Genomic DNA, 17,837 nt, shown 5'->3' on the forward strand with positions numbered 1-17,837 from the left:
GTGTGTGAAAATGGATCTGTTGTGGCATTCCCAAGCATGATGAAAGCCCCCCGCTGATGGCAGAATCACTTAAACATGGGAACCAGGCCTGACCCAGTAGCGGTGGGAATGGGATGTTGTATATTGTTTTGTGTGTGTTTTGGGGTTTTTCATGTCTCATAGCTTCTGGGAACTTGCACCGCATGGGCTTGTGGCTTTCCCAGTTGCAATGTGTGTAGCCAGACCCATGCTTTTGTTTTCTTGACCTAAATTCTTCACATTCATTGTGCCAGCACAAAAAAAAAAGTCTAAAGAGTTACATAATAGAGAGCCATGCTTCTCTTGGCCCCGGTCCACACTTTTTTTGTTGTTTGAAACTGAACTGTTTCAACTTAAGTAAATCAGCAGGCGCAACCGAAAGCATCGGAATTCCAAAAACACTCGAATGTCTGGATCATGTGTGTGTGTGTGTGTGTGTGTGTGTGTGTGTGTGTGTGTGTGTGTGTGTGTGTGTGTGTGTGTGTGTGTGTGTGTGTGTGTGTGTGTGTGTGTGTGTGTGTGTGTGTGTGTGTGTGTGTGTGTGTGTGTGTGTGTGTGTGTGCCTGCAGAGCAATAGTATCAAGTTGTGTTAAACTCCAAGAAAGCAAAACACTCGAAACGCTGCCAATCAGAGATATTTTCAACACCACTTTTTGGCAGATGCTAAAGCAGGGAAATTGACCCCCTAAACGAGGCAACATAACACTGCTGATATGGAGTCCCAGCTGTTAGTGCCCTTAAGGGATGAATTAGATAACTTAATGTAATATGAAATTTGGTAGGTGAAATAATCTTATTCCCCTGCAGATAAGTCAATCCTTCAGTATGCTACTTCCAGCTAAAAAAATTGCATACTAAAATACTGTTAGAGTTCAGAGCAGGAAGAACTCTTATAAAATTTGGGAATGCGTAGGATGGGCTTCTCATTTTTCATTTATTTTGCTGTGGGAATATTTCTCTTTGTTATTAGGCCAAGTATTTTTTATTCAGTTTTTCTCTGCCAATTTCTGTCAGTGAGTGAGTGAGTGAGTGAGTGAGTGAGTGAGTGAGTGAGTGAGTGAGTGAGTGAGTGTGTGTGTGTGTGTGTGTGTGCGTACACATTTTTATGAATAGATTTGAGTGAAGAGGCAAATAGTTTATTAAAATCAAGCAAGTCTTCAATTACTTTTGAGTGTGCGGTGGTTAAGTGAATGAGTGGAATAAAAGAAGTGGCTGGCTCAATTGCTAAGAGCTGCGTGTAGTACAACATAACACTACAGCATAATTAGTCTCATAATGAAAAATCATGTACAGGTATGTTCAATCTCTGCAGGTTTATTGCCGGGAGTGGTGTAATAACTACTTGTGTAGAAGACATTACTCACAGCTTGGCTCCTGCTTGATTTTGATTTGCTGTATGTACAGGATCTTTACACTTGCGTCAAACAATCTCACAGGCATTAGGACCAAGCATTACCACATGCTGGCCTTTTGCAGCTGTTCCTCTGTGTAGACCACACAAAGAGAAAAGGCCGATGTGGAACATGTAACTAGATTCTGATGACGCATTCAAGAAATTTATATTTCTGCTGTCAGAACAACTGCAACAAAAAAATGTTATCTAGAGATTTTGGACCCTAGTGCTCAAAGTAACCTATCGATCCATACACAAAATCTTCCCTCGAAGTAAGTACTCATCCGGGCATTTCTCGCCTACACAAACTCGCATACACAACCACACAACATACTCAAATTGACGTCAAAATGAGTATGAGTAGGACGTTAGTAGGGCTTTTCGAACACAGCCTATGCAACTAATATAATGATGTACCCCCCTGCGAGGCAGCTATGAGGAGAAAGCTCTGGTTATTGATGCCTATACAGTATATTCAAAGCACATCCTCCCTATTCCGAGGAAGGAGCTTCTGCCCCACAGCTGGAGTTCAAACACAGAGGAAGAGAGCGCTACTACGGAAAACTTAGATCCTCTCTCTCTCTCTGTTTCCTCCCTCTCTCTCTTTATTGCTCCTTTTCCTCCCTCTGACAATCTGTCGCTCGAAGGAAGGAGAATGATAAATGATGCTTGAAGATGACTGTGAATCTCCTGTACTTCTTCAGACTTGGCTTCAAACATACTGCAGTTCCCAAGAAGCAACAGTACTAACTGCTTATTTTATGTAATGAATGCATCTGGATTTTAACAAACAAGATGGCCCAATAAATGTTTTAATCGCGTATAGCTTCAATGTGATAACCCAATATGCAATGTTTGCCACTTAGTGCTTGGGGGACAGGTAATTACTGTCGGACAAGGACCCTTTGGATGTGGGCAGCTTGTTGTTACGTGTTGAGCTGTCGGAGGCGTTTGGTGACGCTTGTTTCAATTTAAATGTACATTTCAGAATGTCTTTTTTTTTCCAAAATCAAATCGCCACAGTGGGTGTTTAGTAAGCGTCTTGTGGATGCCCTCCTACGTGATGTACACTAATTGTAAAACTGACCCACATTTCTCTTTCTTTTTGTCTTCTAGGGAAGGTGTTGAATACTGATTTGCGTCACTACCTCAGCCTGCAGTTTCAGAAGGGCTCCCTGGACCATAAGCTGCAGCAGGTGATCAGGGACAACCTGTACCTCCGCACCATTCCCTGTAAGTAGAATGAAGCTTTCAAAACAGCCCCGGGCACCCCTCAGTCTCCTCTCTCTCTCTCTCTCTCTCTCTCTCTCTCTCTCTCTCTCTCTCTCTCTCTCTCTCTGTCTGGGCTATGCTCGTTCCACCTCTGACCCCCTCTCCAGATGGAGCACAGTCTGTTCTCATCTGTTGCATTACGAGCATCATCCTACCGATTTTTCTTCTCTGCATTCGCTTTTCTTATATGTAGTAAACGCTCGTAGTCTTAAAGGCCTACTTCACCGGTTGGAATATAAAGGTGTATTGAACTCGGAGATCCTATTTAGTATAAATGTGCAAACAATAAAATGAAATCGGATCATCTTAGCCTGAGAAAAGGCAGAAAGAGTGTTTTATGGTCTCACTGTCTAACCCTACAGTTTCCTTCTTGTGACATCACAGTAAGGGTAAGGATTAACAGGACAGCTGGGCCAAGGGAAGACTACGGGAAGACTGAGGGAAGAAAAACCTCATTCATGTATTCCTTTAAGTAGAGATGAACCAATCCAGTTTTTTCAGTTCCGATCCGATATCTGGGATTTAAATATTGGCCGATACTGTGTGATATCATATACATTTTTACGTTGGTGGTGATATAATGCGTAAGGCCATAAAGGCTTAAGCAAGACAGCAATTTTTAAAGAGGACCCAATACCGATATTGGATTGGTCCCATCCCTGGTCTTTAGCGTAATGTAACTCTGATATCCTAGGAAACACTGGTAAAGACTTTCATATAGAAGGCTCACATTACCTACCATGAGAGAAATATGCCTCAACACTTATTAGGCTTGTACAAAACAGCTGTAGTGGCACTGAGGGGACTGGCACACTTATTTGTGTGTGTGTAATTGAATGAAACCGTCTCACTTAATTCATTACCACATTATATATTCAAACCTTAATTTATTTAGCAAGTAAAGGTGTGAAAGACTGCTGCTATATCTTTTTCACCTTCGTGTCTTGAATACCAGAGCTTTTTTCCTTTTGAATGAGTGTGTACCTTATAGAAGGTACCGTTTTGCTTTATACTGTATACTCATGTGATTGTAAAAAAAAAAAAGACAACAAGGCCAACATGCGTAAATGAAAGAGCAGCTGGAATGCTTTGGTCTCCACAGCTAAGTACAAAAAGAAAAACATTTCTTGTGCCATTTATCACAGTTCCAGAAATAAATCATTATTTTTCTGAGTTAGAATATCCAAAGGTCTCATATCTGATATTTTGCATGGAGGGAAAGTCATTGTAAAAGTCATATTTTGAGGTTGCATTTATTGTACACTAAAGCAGTAATGACTAATTGGAGAAAATAATAATAATAATATTGTTTCTAGATTCTCATCTTGTTGAATTAACTCCCCAGTTGATGTTCAAATGTTTGAATGAATTTACATTATGAAAACATTACATTAGTTCTCAGTTCCCCCTAGGCCACGGTATTAAGTTGCAGTGTATAGAGCTACGAGTAACACCTTAATCTCTTTCATCGAAATGCTTGTGTTCAATTCCCTCCCTTCTAATCTTAAAGGTTATATTGCATTCATTCAAGCACTAAATCTTCACGTCATGTTCTACTTTTTAACCCATTTTCTGAAGATTGAGTCTAGTTTTGAGAGTCAACAGCAAAACGTGTGCCCATGAATACCCCCTTGTGAGACAGTTGCAGTCTGGCTTCAGTGGCTCAGCATATGTCCCCTGTCCGCCCTGCTCTGGCTAGTGTGTGTCAGTGAGAGCCCTAAAGAGCCGCTCCAGCATGATGCCTGTGCTCATTACGGCAGCCCCACAAAAGGCATCTCAGAGTGAGAGAGAGAAGGAGCTTGACTTCTCACTGCACACACAGTGAGCCAGGGCTTCGTTAAGTGTCACACTTGGCTCCCACCAAAGATGACAGGGGCTCAGGAAAGGTGCCAAGGGGAGGACCAGGGCACCACCCAGATCCTCCAAGCTTATCTTGAAACTAAATCCTGGGCCCACCAACTCCGTCACCGCAAAACCTCCTTTCTCTTCCCATAGATCCCTTCATGTCATTCACAAGGCACACAGCATTGCAAAAAATTAAAGAAAAACAAGAGAAGATGGTGGACATGTAGCAGAAGTGGCACCAGCCCGTTTTTTTTTAACCCATGCAATTCTTTTCAAAAAGATTGAAGAGGTCTCCTTTTAAGTGTTTTTAAGCCAATCGATGTAGCTCATCATGGAAATGTTGTCCTACCACATAGAGATTAATAGAAAAATACCTCCAGTATCAAATGAAGTGCTAGGATGGCATATTAAGACCCACAGTTACCTGTTAATTATAACTCTTCATACCAGACATAGCATTTGGGACACTTGTTGGGAAAAGCTTGTCACTTGGCTTTTCAGTACCCCAATAAGTGGGTGTTCAACCTTCTGAGGGGTTCACACACACATTACTGGAGATCTAGATTCTGTTGCTAATCCGGGATATAACCGCTGTGGACCTAGTTATTACCGGTGCTTTTATTTTTTCATTTTTTTTTCATTTGCTTTAGTTTTGCCTAGTCTTGTTTTCATCTCTTCAAAGTGAGGCTTGTTCTGTGAGTATACCGTATCGCGCACACACAAGATGGAAGTTAGAACGGTGTGTGTGCTCCTCTCCAGTGAGAAATGGAGCAAGCAAATTTCCTCTCTTGTCTCGCTCTTCAAAGCCCCTTATCCTGCCGCGCGCCTTCCAGAGATAATAGTTACATTGCTATAGTTTCAACAGTCTCTCTCTCTCTCTCTCCACTGTTGATTCCATGGCTGGGTTATTCTACCCTAATCATACTCCCCTCCCTCGCAGCTGTCCAGGCATGGAGAGACCCATTTGTTTTTGCTTCACCCGTCTAGAACACATCAGCGCAGATGGAATCCACAGCCTTTGTTTCCGCCCTTCTATTATTTTTTTAAAAGTCGTAACCCTCTTGTCTTCTCTTACCTCTTGAAGTCATGTTAGAGCAACACTTGAGACACTAGAGGATGACATTATGAGTACAAAGGCATCTGGCTCTGGTTATGAGAATTTAAAGCTATAGTGTGTAACTGTTTTATATATAAATTAATGTTTGTTACATTCAAGCCATTTTTTCAGTTGTTGATTCTACTGCTTAATAAAAAACATGGACATACAGCAGCAGGAATCAAATCCAATGCGCGATCACAGAAGGCTTACCTCATGTAGACAGCGTAGACACCGACAGTATTGTTGTAATTAGACAGAAGTTACGCACTATAGCTTTAAATTGTAAGGGTATAAAATGTCTCTTTCCTTTCTCATTTCCTCAGGTAAGGTAGCTGACTAAACACTACAATGCTAAATCACCTTTTTTTCCCCTTGTGTGGCTTTGCTGGTCTCTTCTGATTGCTCTGTTGACAAAATAAAAGAATGTCCTTGAAACAAACTTTGGTGTTTCAGATGTGATTGCTCCTACCGCGCTCTTGATATATATATATTTGTTTTAAGAATTAGAATTGGTTCCCATTAAAAACCTTGAGTGAAAATCCCTTGTGCCTGCTGAGTAGCATTTGAGCTCACAGGTAACGCCAAAAGCCCTGATTACATCTCAGATGACGGTAAGCAGAGTTGGCATGTTAGAGAGCGTGAAATTATTTTTCGTAACAATCTGTTTCTAATGTCTCACAGATGAGAGCGTCAACAAGGCAAAACATGTAACTTTTTTTCTTATTATTATTATTTTTATTTTTCTTACCAGATGCTGGGTTTTATGGTTGATTATGATGTTATGACATTGACTTTACCGGAACTGCAGTACAAGATTTGAGATTCAAGATGGTTTATTCGTCGTATGCAAACCACAATTACAGCAGCAGTCATTGGCATTGAAATTCTGAGGCCTCGGGCTCCTCTCAACACTGCAATAGACGGAGAAAAATCACCCAAGTGAATAGAGCAACACCTGAGACACAAATAAACACTGAAGTAGTGCAAGGACACTGTGCAGATAAAAGTGTAGAGATAAGGTGCATCATATGAATATAAACTACAGTAAGAATGCAAAATATAATTAAATTAAATGTAGACGGAATAGAATACTGTGCGTGGAAATCACAACAAAAAAAATTAACATACTGGAGTGTTTTTTTTAAGGTGAAAAAACAGATGTAGATATTGAAAAAAAAAATGGAACACATATTGCTGAACTATTTCTTCTGGGTTTTTTTTAAAGGCATAAAGCACCAGACCTTGACCATTACCACTCAGATGAAAGAGGCAACACACTGTAAAACATCTGACTGATTTTTACTCCCATGACCTTGGGATTTTATGCACTTGGTTTATGAACTTGAGCGAATCTTTCTCATGTTGGTAACAGGTGGTATAGGGCCATAATGGATAGGACTGTCAGTGAGCATCTGGGGAAGATACATTTATGATCCCACACAGCAGCATCATTCTTTGGCTTTAATGTCTCAGTTATGGCCCTGGCGTGATCACAATTTGTACTTAAGTGGCATTATGCTGACAAGTCACCACTATACATTTATGTTTAATCGTTAAATAGTAGTGCAATAATTGGACAAATGCGCAGAAGGTCAACAGTGAAGTTGGATGTTATCCATTCAAGCTCCTTGGCATACAACTAAAGCTGTCGTCTCCAATTCTCCTCACTTATTTATTGTATAACTATAGTAGACTATTTAATTGCATCCTTAAGGAATAAAGGTGCCGCTGTATACGCAGAAGCCGGAGTAAAATAGTGTGCAATTAAAACCCTGTTCGTTACCATTATCATCAGTTACACTCCCTGTGTATTCTGACAGCTGTGCTATGCTGCTGTGTAGTGGATTTTTTTTTTCTCCTTCCGTTTCATATTTTAATAATGAATTCATAGGCTCACGGTCCCATCTCTGTTCACTATTCATGATGTAGACACAAATGCACCCCCCCCCCCTCCCCTAGAGTGCTGTGTTTGGTCTTGAATCACATCTCCGTGGGCATGCTGGATACAACTCCCACCTCCCCATAAGTGAATCTTACTTTTTCTTGTCTTGTTTGGATGGATGATGTTTCCCCTCCGTCTTAAACTGTGTGGTGTGTATTGGCAGGCACCACTCGGCAGCCCAGGGAGGGGGAGGTTCCCGGAGTGGACTACAATTTCATCAGTGTGGGGGATTTCCGTGACCTGGAAGAAAGTGGACTGCTGCTGGAGAGTGGCACGTATGATGGTAAGTCCCAACACAACACAACACAATACCGCACAACACAAACTGTACAATAGCAGATGGGGACATTTTGGAAAGTTTATTTTGAAGGCCAAAAAAGAACAAGTTGGTATGAATTAGTAGTCCCATCATCACAACACAACATCAACCGTGTCGCTGCTTGTGCCGATCACAGCTGGATTTGAATGTCATAGCCTCTGCATTGATGCTACACTCACATACCTACTATCATAATATCCTATGGTTGGCCAGTTATGCCGTCACACCTCACATAAACTACACTAGAATTCAGCTAAGCTTTTACTCCAGCCCTAAACTAAATCAACCAAATAGTCAAACACACCCTTTAGAAATGATGAAGAATAGCATAAAGCTCACAAGCCTATAATTGAGAAAAATACTGCCAACATAATGAGAAGTGGCCATGGACACAGAGTATTATGTTATGTCACTACAATAGGCTACATTATGCCATTCACCCACCCTTGGGGACACATTTGCAGTTAAGGATAATGCCCTGGTTTATTAGTTATCTTGTGAATTTGCTGAGATGTGCAGGTCAACTGCTGAAGTCAACACATTGTCCATTTCATCATCCTGTCACCGTTAATATGAAAGCACCAGAGATAATATATACCAAGGTGATGTGTTTGTCTATAAGAACTATCATAAATGTGTTGCCTTTATCAAGAGGTATTATTGTCCCATATCCACCCCTGGGAGAGTGGCTCTTCAACCGTGAACCTGTGAACCAGTGAACCAGTCAACAGGATGAATAATGGGCCTGCTCTGCTCTCTATGTAACACAACCTTATGCGCATTAAAGGCAAAAGAAAAAGTTAATTATTAATAGCTAGACCTTTGACTTCTGAGTCCGTACAGATAGGCCTACACGTTTCACACACAAACACAGATATACAGACATGCAGACAGACAGACAGGCAGACAGACAGGCAGACACACAGGCAGACACACTCTAATACAGGGAAACTAGAGGAAGAGATATTTACCACAAAATTAATGATTTCCCCATGGTGAGTTAGTCATTGACAACAGATATGTTACTAGTTGCTAGAGGTCGTATACTGTAGATTGTAACATTTTCCCTGAGAACCTAACAGAAATCCCCTTTAATCAGCGATAGTCTTTAGGTACAACAGATTTGATTGAGTTCTACATAATATGCAATGAACACACTTCATTTCAAAGTGCCATAAACTGCCTCTCAGCCACTTTATTTCCCTTCCTATATGAAGTGTGTTCTATTGTTTCTTTTGTTTTGTTTAAGTGTTTCCATGCAGCCTTACTGGAAAAAAATATTTTTCCTCAAATCGGAACTGAACTGAACTTTTTAGTGTCAAGGCCTCTGGGGAAAACCACACTGAAAAATCCCGCCCACTTTAACATTTCTAGCCGGCCAATATTCGTCTCGCTCTTGCCCTCTTGTGACATGCCCAGCTTATTCAGTGCACGTAACGTTTCTTTATTTGAATGCCTTACTATATGTGTAGAAGATAGATAGATAGATAGATAGATAGATAGATAGATAGATAGATAGATAGATAGATAGATAGATAGATAGATAGATAGATAGATAGATAGATAGATAGATAGATAGATAGATAGATAGATAGATTGAATGGGAACATTGACCCTGCATGGGCCCTGTTGTCAGCTGTGACTAATCCCCCAGACCTGTGCACACAACAAGGGGCGTGATGTATTTATGGTTAATGTGTAACACAAAAAGTGACATTCTCTCACACTGCTTTGCCGGAGCCAATAACTGTTTTACAGATTGGTTGTCAATGTCACTCAACCTTTCCAATAATAGAAAGATATTTCATGAAGGCCAATATTATGAAAATATTTAACGAAGCATAACAAAAGGGAAAATTACGTGCGTATTAGTTTTGATCAATTTGATTTTCCAACTCCCCTCTGCATTCCAAACAGGTCGTAAAGTAGTTTGGATTTTAAACTGCACCAAAACAAAGAGATTAGTTTGTCAGTTTGTTTTGTTTTCACGGATTTTAAGTGTCAGTGTGTGTGTGAGTAATTTTTGTTACCCTTGGCAGTGCCGAAACTCTCAAGAATTCGATGTGTGTACGTGCAAGACTGTATGTGTGTGTATGTGAATTAGGTCATATCCAATTTTTGTACCCCTCACAAGTGTGGATGGTAGAGAAAAGCCAGTGGTATGAATCATTCATGACAGAGAAGGGGAGGTGTGATGAACAAGCTTAAAATCACGGAAGGCAGGTGTCCGTTTCTGACTCAAACTCAAAGTCAGGAAAAGTAGCATGGGTACAGAAGTTGATATGAAGATCCCAGCTTAAAACACAGCCTTAAGTTGACTTTTGTGTATTACTATTTCCAAAAATATGCTTCCATGTATTTAGTAGTTATTCCACATGCCTTTGTTATATGGGCTTTCTTTTGCAATTGTCTATTGCTTATAGTAGTGGTACTCCATTAGGCTGGTATCAAGCACAATCCATGTTGGCAAATCATAAGACTGGCATGGGCAGTAGAATCAACAACTGAAACATTTCTTGGGCCCTCATTGGGATTTTTTTTTAGCAAGTGTCTGGGGGAGATGCCAGTTTGTGAACACTGCCATAGCATACTTAGAAATACAGAGGGAGTTTTTTGGAGCTGATAAGCTTAATCAACTTTGTGTCAACTCGTTTGGCAATGGCTTGAAAGTAACCGAAGTTACGCACTATAGCTTTAACAGTCCGAGTCTGTAGTTGCAGGGTAGCGAAGGGGCCAATTTGTCAGGGGAGAGAAGTTGTTAATCCCCTTAGCGCAAAACAAAACGTATTCCCCTTGATCATGGCCTTTACTGGAAAGGAACATTTAAAAAAAAATTTGCTGGCCCAACGTTGCCTGCAGCCATTGTATAATTGGGTCTTTTTTTTGGCATTATAGGATTTGTGAAGTTCTGAGGCATGGGCTGCATAGCTGTGGATTAGATAGAAACATGGCAACGGGCCAGAAATCATTGGAGGAAGGAGGGCAGGAAAAAAAAGTGTGCTGCGCTATGCAACAGCTGCCCACTCTAAGAAACTGGCAAAGAAGCGGACTAAAGAAGTACCTCCGCTCCCACTGATAACATAGGAGATGGATTAAGTGTTTATGCCCACATTAAAAATACCATAAGAACAAACATAAAAGGAAAACATCTTGACACAGGAGGTGGACGTATAAAAGAGAGAGAGAGAGAGAGATTAGGGGGAGAGGACAGCAGCTCAGTAACAAACATAGGAGGGAGTGTGTGTGTAATTTATAGGGTGTCACAACACAGACCCAGGAGATAGAACACAAACTAGAAAGGACGTTTATTTATGAGAGGCAGGTCATCTTACAGCGGGCTGTGAGGTTGTGAAAGACACACGCACGCACGCGCACACACACACACACACACACACACAAAGACACACACACACACACACGCACACACTCTCTCTCTGTCACACACACACATTCTCTCTCTCACGCACACACACGTACACACTCTCTCATTCACTCACTCACTCACTCACACAAACAAAAACATACTCTCTCTCTCTCTCTCTCTCACGCACACACACACACACACATCACCTAATCACTCACTCACTACTGCAGGGAGAGTAGAGGAATGCGAAGGGGTTGACAAGGTTGGCTTGTGAAGTGCGGGGATCCATGCCAAGCAGGGCCTGGTGAGACCGGTGCCAAGGCTGGAGCATAAGACGGGCTTCACCCGCCCAGGGGCGACTGGCAGTCAGTGAGGAGGCCCGGGCCAGACTGGGCACTACAGAGAGAGAGAGAGAGAGAGAGAGAGAGAGAGAGAGAGAGAGAGAGAGAGAGAGAGAGAGAGAGAGAGAGAGAGAGAGAGAGAGAGAGAGAGAGAGAGAGAGAGAGAGAGAGAGAGAGAGAGAGAGAGAGAGAGAGAGAGAGAGAGAGAGAGAGAGAGAGAGAGAGAGAGAGAGAGAGAGAGAGAGAGAGAGAGAGGAAGAGCCCCATCCTTCAATGATTAATGAGGTTCTGTGTGTCTGCTGTGGCTGGCAGGTTCAAAGAGGCAGAGGAGATAAATGCAGAGCGAAGCTTGGTTTGGTGTGTGTGTGTGTTCTGTGTGTGTGTGTGTGTGTGTGTGTGTGTGTGTGTGTTCGGTGTGTGTGTGTGTGAGCCAGAGTTTATAACCCCCTTGGGAGGTTTTCCCCAAACTTCCACACATCATAAGGGGGCCGTCTCCAATTCCCATTTGTGTTTGAACACATTGCCATAAAACACAGGCATTTTTGCTATAGCATTTCACATTGCCTAAATGACCATGACTGCTTTGCTACTAGTATTTCCAGCGCAGCGTACATAAGACTGTAGGCAGCGTATAATGAACATTTCTTTCATGGAGGATACAGTGAGATTTTGGAGAGGTTATGTCTCACTGAGGATAAAGCCGTGGTCACAGTTGGAACTCACATTTTCTTTGAGTCGGAGATGAGATACGCCGGCAGCTGTTGACTAAAAGGGATGATGTAATGTACACACACACACACACACACACACACACACACACACACACACATACACATAAAGGCATTCTTTCCCACCCATTAACACACGCATGGCCCCAGTGTCTGGTCTCTCCGGGCACAACAAAGCAGTGGCTTACGGGAAACTTTTTTTATTTCTTTTTTAATGTCCCTCCTTTGACATGAAACCACTTCTAACTGCCGGCAAACAGAACCGTTGCGTGTGTGACATGAGTGAATGGCCGTGTAATTCGCTGACAGTGCCAAGCAAGTGTTGGCCTGGGTTGTGTTAAAAATGGTAAAAAAAATGGCTTTGCTTTTACTTACAGTATTCCACCCACCAGTCTCAGAAGGCTGCAAAAGGAGCTGTAATGAACTGAAAGTATGCTGAAATGAGCAGCCCTCTGTGCACACTGTAGCTGTCGCAGTTACCACATTAACACGGCTGGCGGTTGTCATTTTGCCACGCCGTGATAAAAGTGAGGAAAAACTGAAATTCAAAAGCTGTACATGACCTAAAATTGTTACATTTTACAGCGTGATGGGCAGTAATATTTCACTACAGGTTTCTTTGTTTTGGACTAAGTTTGTCTCTGATAAGTTGAGCAAAGAAAGTAACCAAATTCAGATGATACATTACATGAAACATATCACCATTTTTACTGCCTCTATTCCAAAAGAGTAGTACATATACATTTTCTATACCTGTGGGTTTATGTATTGTATAATTGCTTGACACGGTGCTGAAATGTGCTTGCTAGTGGGCGACTTACAATGCGGTGTATTTGCTGAGTCCCGAGGTCAGAGATGTGTTTCGATCGTAAGGAAAGAACTCGTGGGAGGAATCATTAATTCCAAGATATTACATTTCTATTCTTTAACTCATTGTTAATGTATAGCAGAACACAGCGTGTCGATTCAGTGCCCATATCAACAGGTGCCTATTTTTTTTCTCTCTCTCTCGCACACACACGCACACACACACACGCACACGCACATGCACACACACACACACACACACACACACGCACACACCCACGCACACACCCACAAATGGTCATGGGGAGTTGCTAGCATGGTTGCTCTTAAACTGAACAGCGCATTAATCTAATAAGGTGAACGATTCAAAGTGGTCACGCTGACATCATGGGGTTGCCAAAGGGTGACCAGACGGACTCCCTATTCAAATGTCAAATCAGGGGCTGATTATTATTTTTTTTTAATAGTGGGAACTATCTTTGTCTTGATAATGAGACAGGGGGCATCTGTTAATGAGGCAAAATTATTTATCAGAATCACAGACAGGTTAGACCAGTGCTCTCTCTCTCTCTCTCTCTCTCTATCTATCTCTCTCTCTCTCTCTCTCTCTCTCTCTCTCTCTCTCTCTTGCTTTCATTAAAATGTAGATCTATCTTGAGTGACAGGAGCAGCCTCCACTGTCACTAGATGAGCTATGATTGCTTTTAAGTAGCTATGACTACATTTAATTTAGAAGATCAAATGGGCTAATGGCTTTTCACCTGCCTCTTCCAGTCTAATAGTGTCAAGTCATCGACAGGCAAATGTCTCATTCACTTTGAGGAAACTGTTTAAAACTGCTATCTATTAAGTTTGACTTTTTTTCTCTTTTTTTTTAAAAGTATTTAAGACATAAGAGCCGATAGATAGAGCCATCAATACAGTTTTGTACCACAACCTGTTGACTCGCTTATATGGTGACTCATAGGTGTCTCATTTATTAAATATTGGCATTTATTTTCTCTCCAGTAGGCCTATTCATAACCACTTTTTCAGCTGGAAGTGTGGAGTGTATATATATTTTTTTGTTGTTGTTCTTATTCCATACCGTTTTCATTTTGTTGTTGTGCCTGTCACATGTTGTGGTATTTAATGGTATATACTATATTCTTTAAATTTCTAATTTGTTTATTCATTTATTATTTATCTATTAGAATAACAAATGTCCACCTGTTTGATCCATCCATTTTTTTATTGCCCATTTTTTTCTAGCTGCTTTTATTAATGGAATCTAATTATTGAGCTACTGGCCATCTTTTGATATGATCAAACAAACCATATACAGTCGTCACATCAAAAGAAAGACAGGGGATTAGAATACGAATAGGCCTGAGCATTCGTTTCTTTTTTTAAACGGAGCCGTGGATAATTAGTAATCACTACACGATGTATATACGATGATACATTTGCACTAAATGTGTGTGTAGACGCCTGGGGAGCGCACAGTCACAGAATATTAATGCTAAATTAAACTGGATTTGATTAAAATACCTTAAAATAAATATATATGCAGTATAAGGAGCCACATGAGATGCAAGCAAACAGTTTTTTAAATGGTATCAGCCACAAAAAAAGCTATCTATTCAAAGAGACATCTCACTTATTTCTTTAAGTGGAGTTAACAACACAACTTCAAGTCTTTTGAGGGCTTTTTTTCAGGTTGTATAGTTTAACATTATGTTTTAAATTCTCGTCAATGACTGCTTTTCATAGTAGGGATTCATTACTACAGTATAATTACAACGCTATCCCATCTCAGTGCACTTCTGTAATGCGGCCACTGTCTCCTAGCTCCTCGCTAATAGGTACTTACAGAGGCTACGAGTACCTTTTTGTGTGTGTGTGTGTGTGTGTGTGTGTGTGTGTGTGTGTGTGTGTGTGTGTGTGTGTGTGTGTGTGTGTGTGTGTGTGTGTGTGTGTGTGTGTGTGTGTGTGTGTGTGTGTGTGTGTGTGTGTGTGTGTGTGTGTGTGTGTGTGTGTGTGTGTGTGTGTGTGTGTGTGTGCTTCACAAACTATGGAGTGCACGGAGCAAATTACCACCTCCTAATGTAACTCCCCTCCATTGGAATTCCGTCAGTAAGCATCCTATTAATTACGGCCCTTGTAAAGGATTTAATGGGTTTTCAATACGCTACTTAGATTCATTTGCCGTAAATCAAAAACACGGATTAATGTAATTACCTCAATCAATTATGATGTATGACTTTGTTTACATGCAAAATCCATCTGTATTCCATCCTTGTCTGCCTGGCTTTATGGATGGCAAACAATAGTTTAATAGACTTTTGGAAATATTTATCTAAATCGACTCGAGTCAAGTCAACTTTATTTATAAAGACCATTAATAACTGCCGAGGCAGACCAAAGCACTGCACAGTAAAAATGGATAAAACAATAGACAGGAATACATCATAAAATAACATATAAAAACAACAGTAATATGATAAATGATAAATGACAAATAAAAAATGATGTTACATATTTTGCTTTGTGTGGACACTTAATGCCATAGTCACAACCTTTCACTCTCTGCTGCCTCCCATACTTTCTCCTTTGTTACTATCCTCGTTTTCCCTTTCTCCCAGTAGACTCTTTCGTCACCGTATCTGGCCACGTCCCCATGTACTATTTAACTGTTATGTACAATGTTAAGCCAGTTACACACACAGCTTAAACCCCGCTGCAATCCCAAGAGCACTGCGACTTCCTAGAGACACAAAACAAACAACAAATCAGCATACAGTAGGTAGCACAAATCTTCTCGCCTCTTGTTTCCTTTAAGTTTTCATCCATTCTGTATTTTCCTCCTTCTCTCTTGCAGTAGGTCACCCGACATGTCTCTGCTATAGTTAGGAGCCTGGCTCTGTGGAGTATGAGACTCTTTGCTGCCTCGGGCACAGCCATGGCAGCAGAGGGAGGCTGATGGACTCAAAAGAGCAATCCAAAGTGCTTCAGAAACTATCCAGTACCTTGGCATAAATAGCTGTAGCCATAGTTCCCCCGGGGGAAATGAGCTATGAATATGAAAAATATAACAGTCTTCTGGCTTTGGTCTGAGGGCTGGGAGTGTTACCGTAGTGAAATGTAACATTATACACACAACCACCACAACAGAAAAGCACAACCAACAACACACTACACTACAATAAAAGTAATACGATTTTTTTTTTAAACACATACAAATAGAGAAACACATAGTGAAAAGGACATTTAAGAATTAATCAAAAATTAACTTAGAAAGAAACATTTCCATCTCACAGTCGGCTCTTTGGCAGATGGGAAGCCAGCGAGGGATCATGTCTATATGTTGTTACATCAGGGTTAAGCTCTGGTTTGAGTCAGGGAAGACAACATGACCCTCTCTGTGTGTTCGTTGAAGCATATGGTACTGTGGGGAAAACCTTGCCCGGGCCTACAGTAGTGATAGCAACAGCAGTACCTACCATTAAAAATGAGCAATAAGAATTATTTTCGTGGGAATTTTTTTTTTTCATAACCAGAAATCTGGTCCAAAACTTGAGTAACTACAGCAAAAGGCAAGCCTGTTCTCATTTTTATTCCCAACAGTACGTCTCTGACAGATATGATTTGTAGCTAATCAGACTCCCTTGTACTTTTTAAAGAAATGTAAACAGAGGCTACCATTGAGGTGAGATTACTTCTCCTTGATCTGATATCAACACATTGCTTTTTCCTGCAGCACTGGTGATTACTTGTCTATTCCTCTTCTGTGATGTATTGCAAAGCCGAGAAGAGACCAGCAATTTGTTTCCCTTGTTATTTTGTGTGAGTGGATTCTGGTTCTCCTGTACTGATGGAAAAATACTCCAAGCAAGGTTATCCAATCTGGGGTGGGAATAAAATAAGATTGTGGTTAACTGAGTGTGTAAAGGTTAAAGTATGGTAAGTAGCAATGGAGGCTACACTTTAGGCTTGTGCAATGAATGGGGTCAAAGAAAGACTCTACACTTTAAAGGAGCAGTAAGTGATATGGTCCTTTTTAGCTAAATTCCTGTCAATGACTGCAGTTAGCAGTCCCCTCCCTCGTCCCTACGTCACCACCACATGAACGCACAGCCGTCTTTGTCAGATAGTGCCGCGATGGAGAGCAGCAAGTCATCGTTCACGGGCACAGAGACCCCGCCTCTTTATAGCGCTCTGTCTCCTGATGCGATAAAAAAAGGAGCGGGATACTCAAAATTGTATCTGGCAATTACTGCAAAGCTGAATGACTGGCAGACCTGTGTTATGAACTGCCCATACTGTTAAAGTGGTTTCTGTATTAACATAGAGTGATTTAACGAGTATATTGGCAATACAAAATGAACACTTACCTCTCCTTTAAGTTAAAGAATGTTCACACGTATATATTTTTCATTGTCTCTCCATTCCAGGCAACTACTATGGGACCCCTAAGCCCCCAGCAGAGCCCAGCCCCGTGCAGCCGGACTTGGTGGACCAGGTTCTGTTTGACGAGGAGTTTGACACGGAGGTCCAGAGAAAACGCACGACCTCCGTCAGTAAGATGGACAGAAAGGACAGCGCCGCGCCGGAGGAAGAGGACGAGGAAGAGAAGCCTCCTATGGTCAACGGCCTGGCCGGTAAGAAAACACATTTGGACAATTTTTTTTATTTTACTGTTTCACAAATAATATTATATTGCAATTACT

General features: G+C 41.2%; 1 protein-coding gene across 1 annotated transcript in view; it reads left to right on the forward strand.

Annotated features, from left to right (window-relative positions):
* Positions 1-17,837, forward strand: part of magi3a (membrane associated guanylate kinase, WW and PDZ domain containing 3a) — a 117,852-nt gene that overhangs the window by 67,991 nt on the left and 32,024 nt on the right. The window contains exons 2-4 of the mRNA XM_080031174.1: positions 2,528-2,644; positions 7,733-7,852; positions 17,562-17,768. Of these exons, the coding sequence (XP_079887300.1) occupies positions 2,528-2,644; positions 7,733-7,852; positions 17,562-17,768 (444 nt within the window). The remainder of the gene's footprint in view (positions 1-2,527; positions 2,645-7,732; positions 7,853-17,561; positions 17,769-17,837) is intronic.

This window comes from Ammodytes marinus, assembly GCF_949987685.1.
Source record: "Ammodytes marinus genome assembly, chromosome: 7".
In the NCBI taxonomy this organism is placed as follows: domain Eukaryota; kingdom Metazoa; phylum Chordata; class Actinopteri; order Uranoscopiformes; family Ammodytidae; genus Ammodytes; species Ammodytes marinus.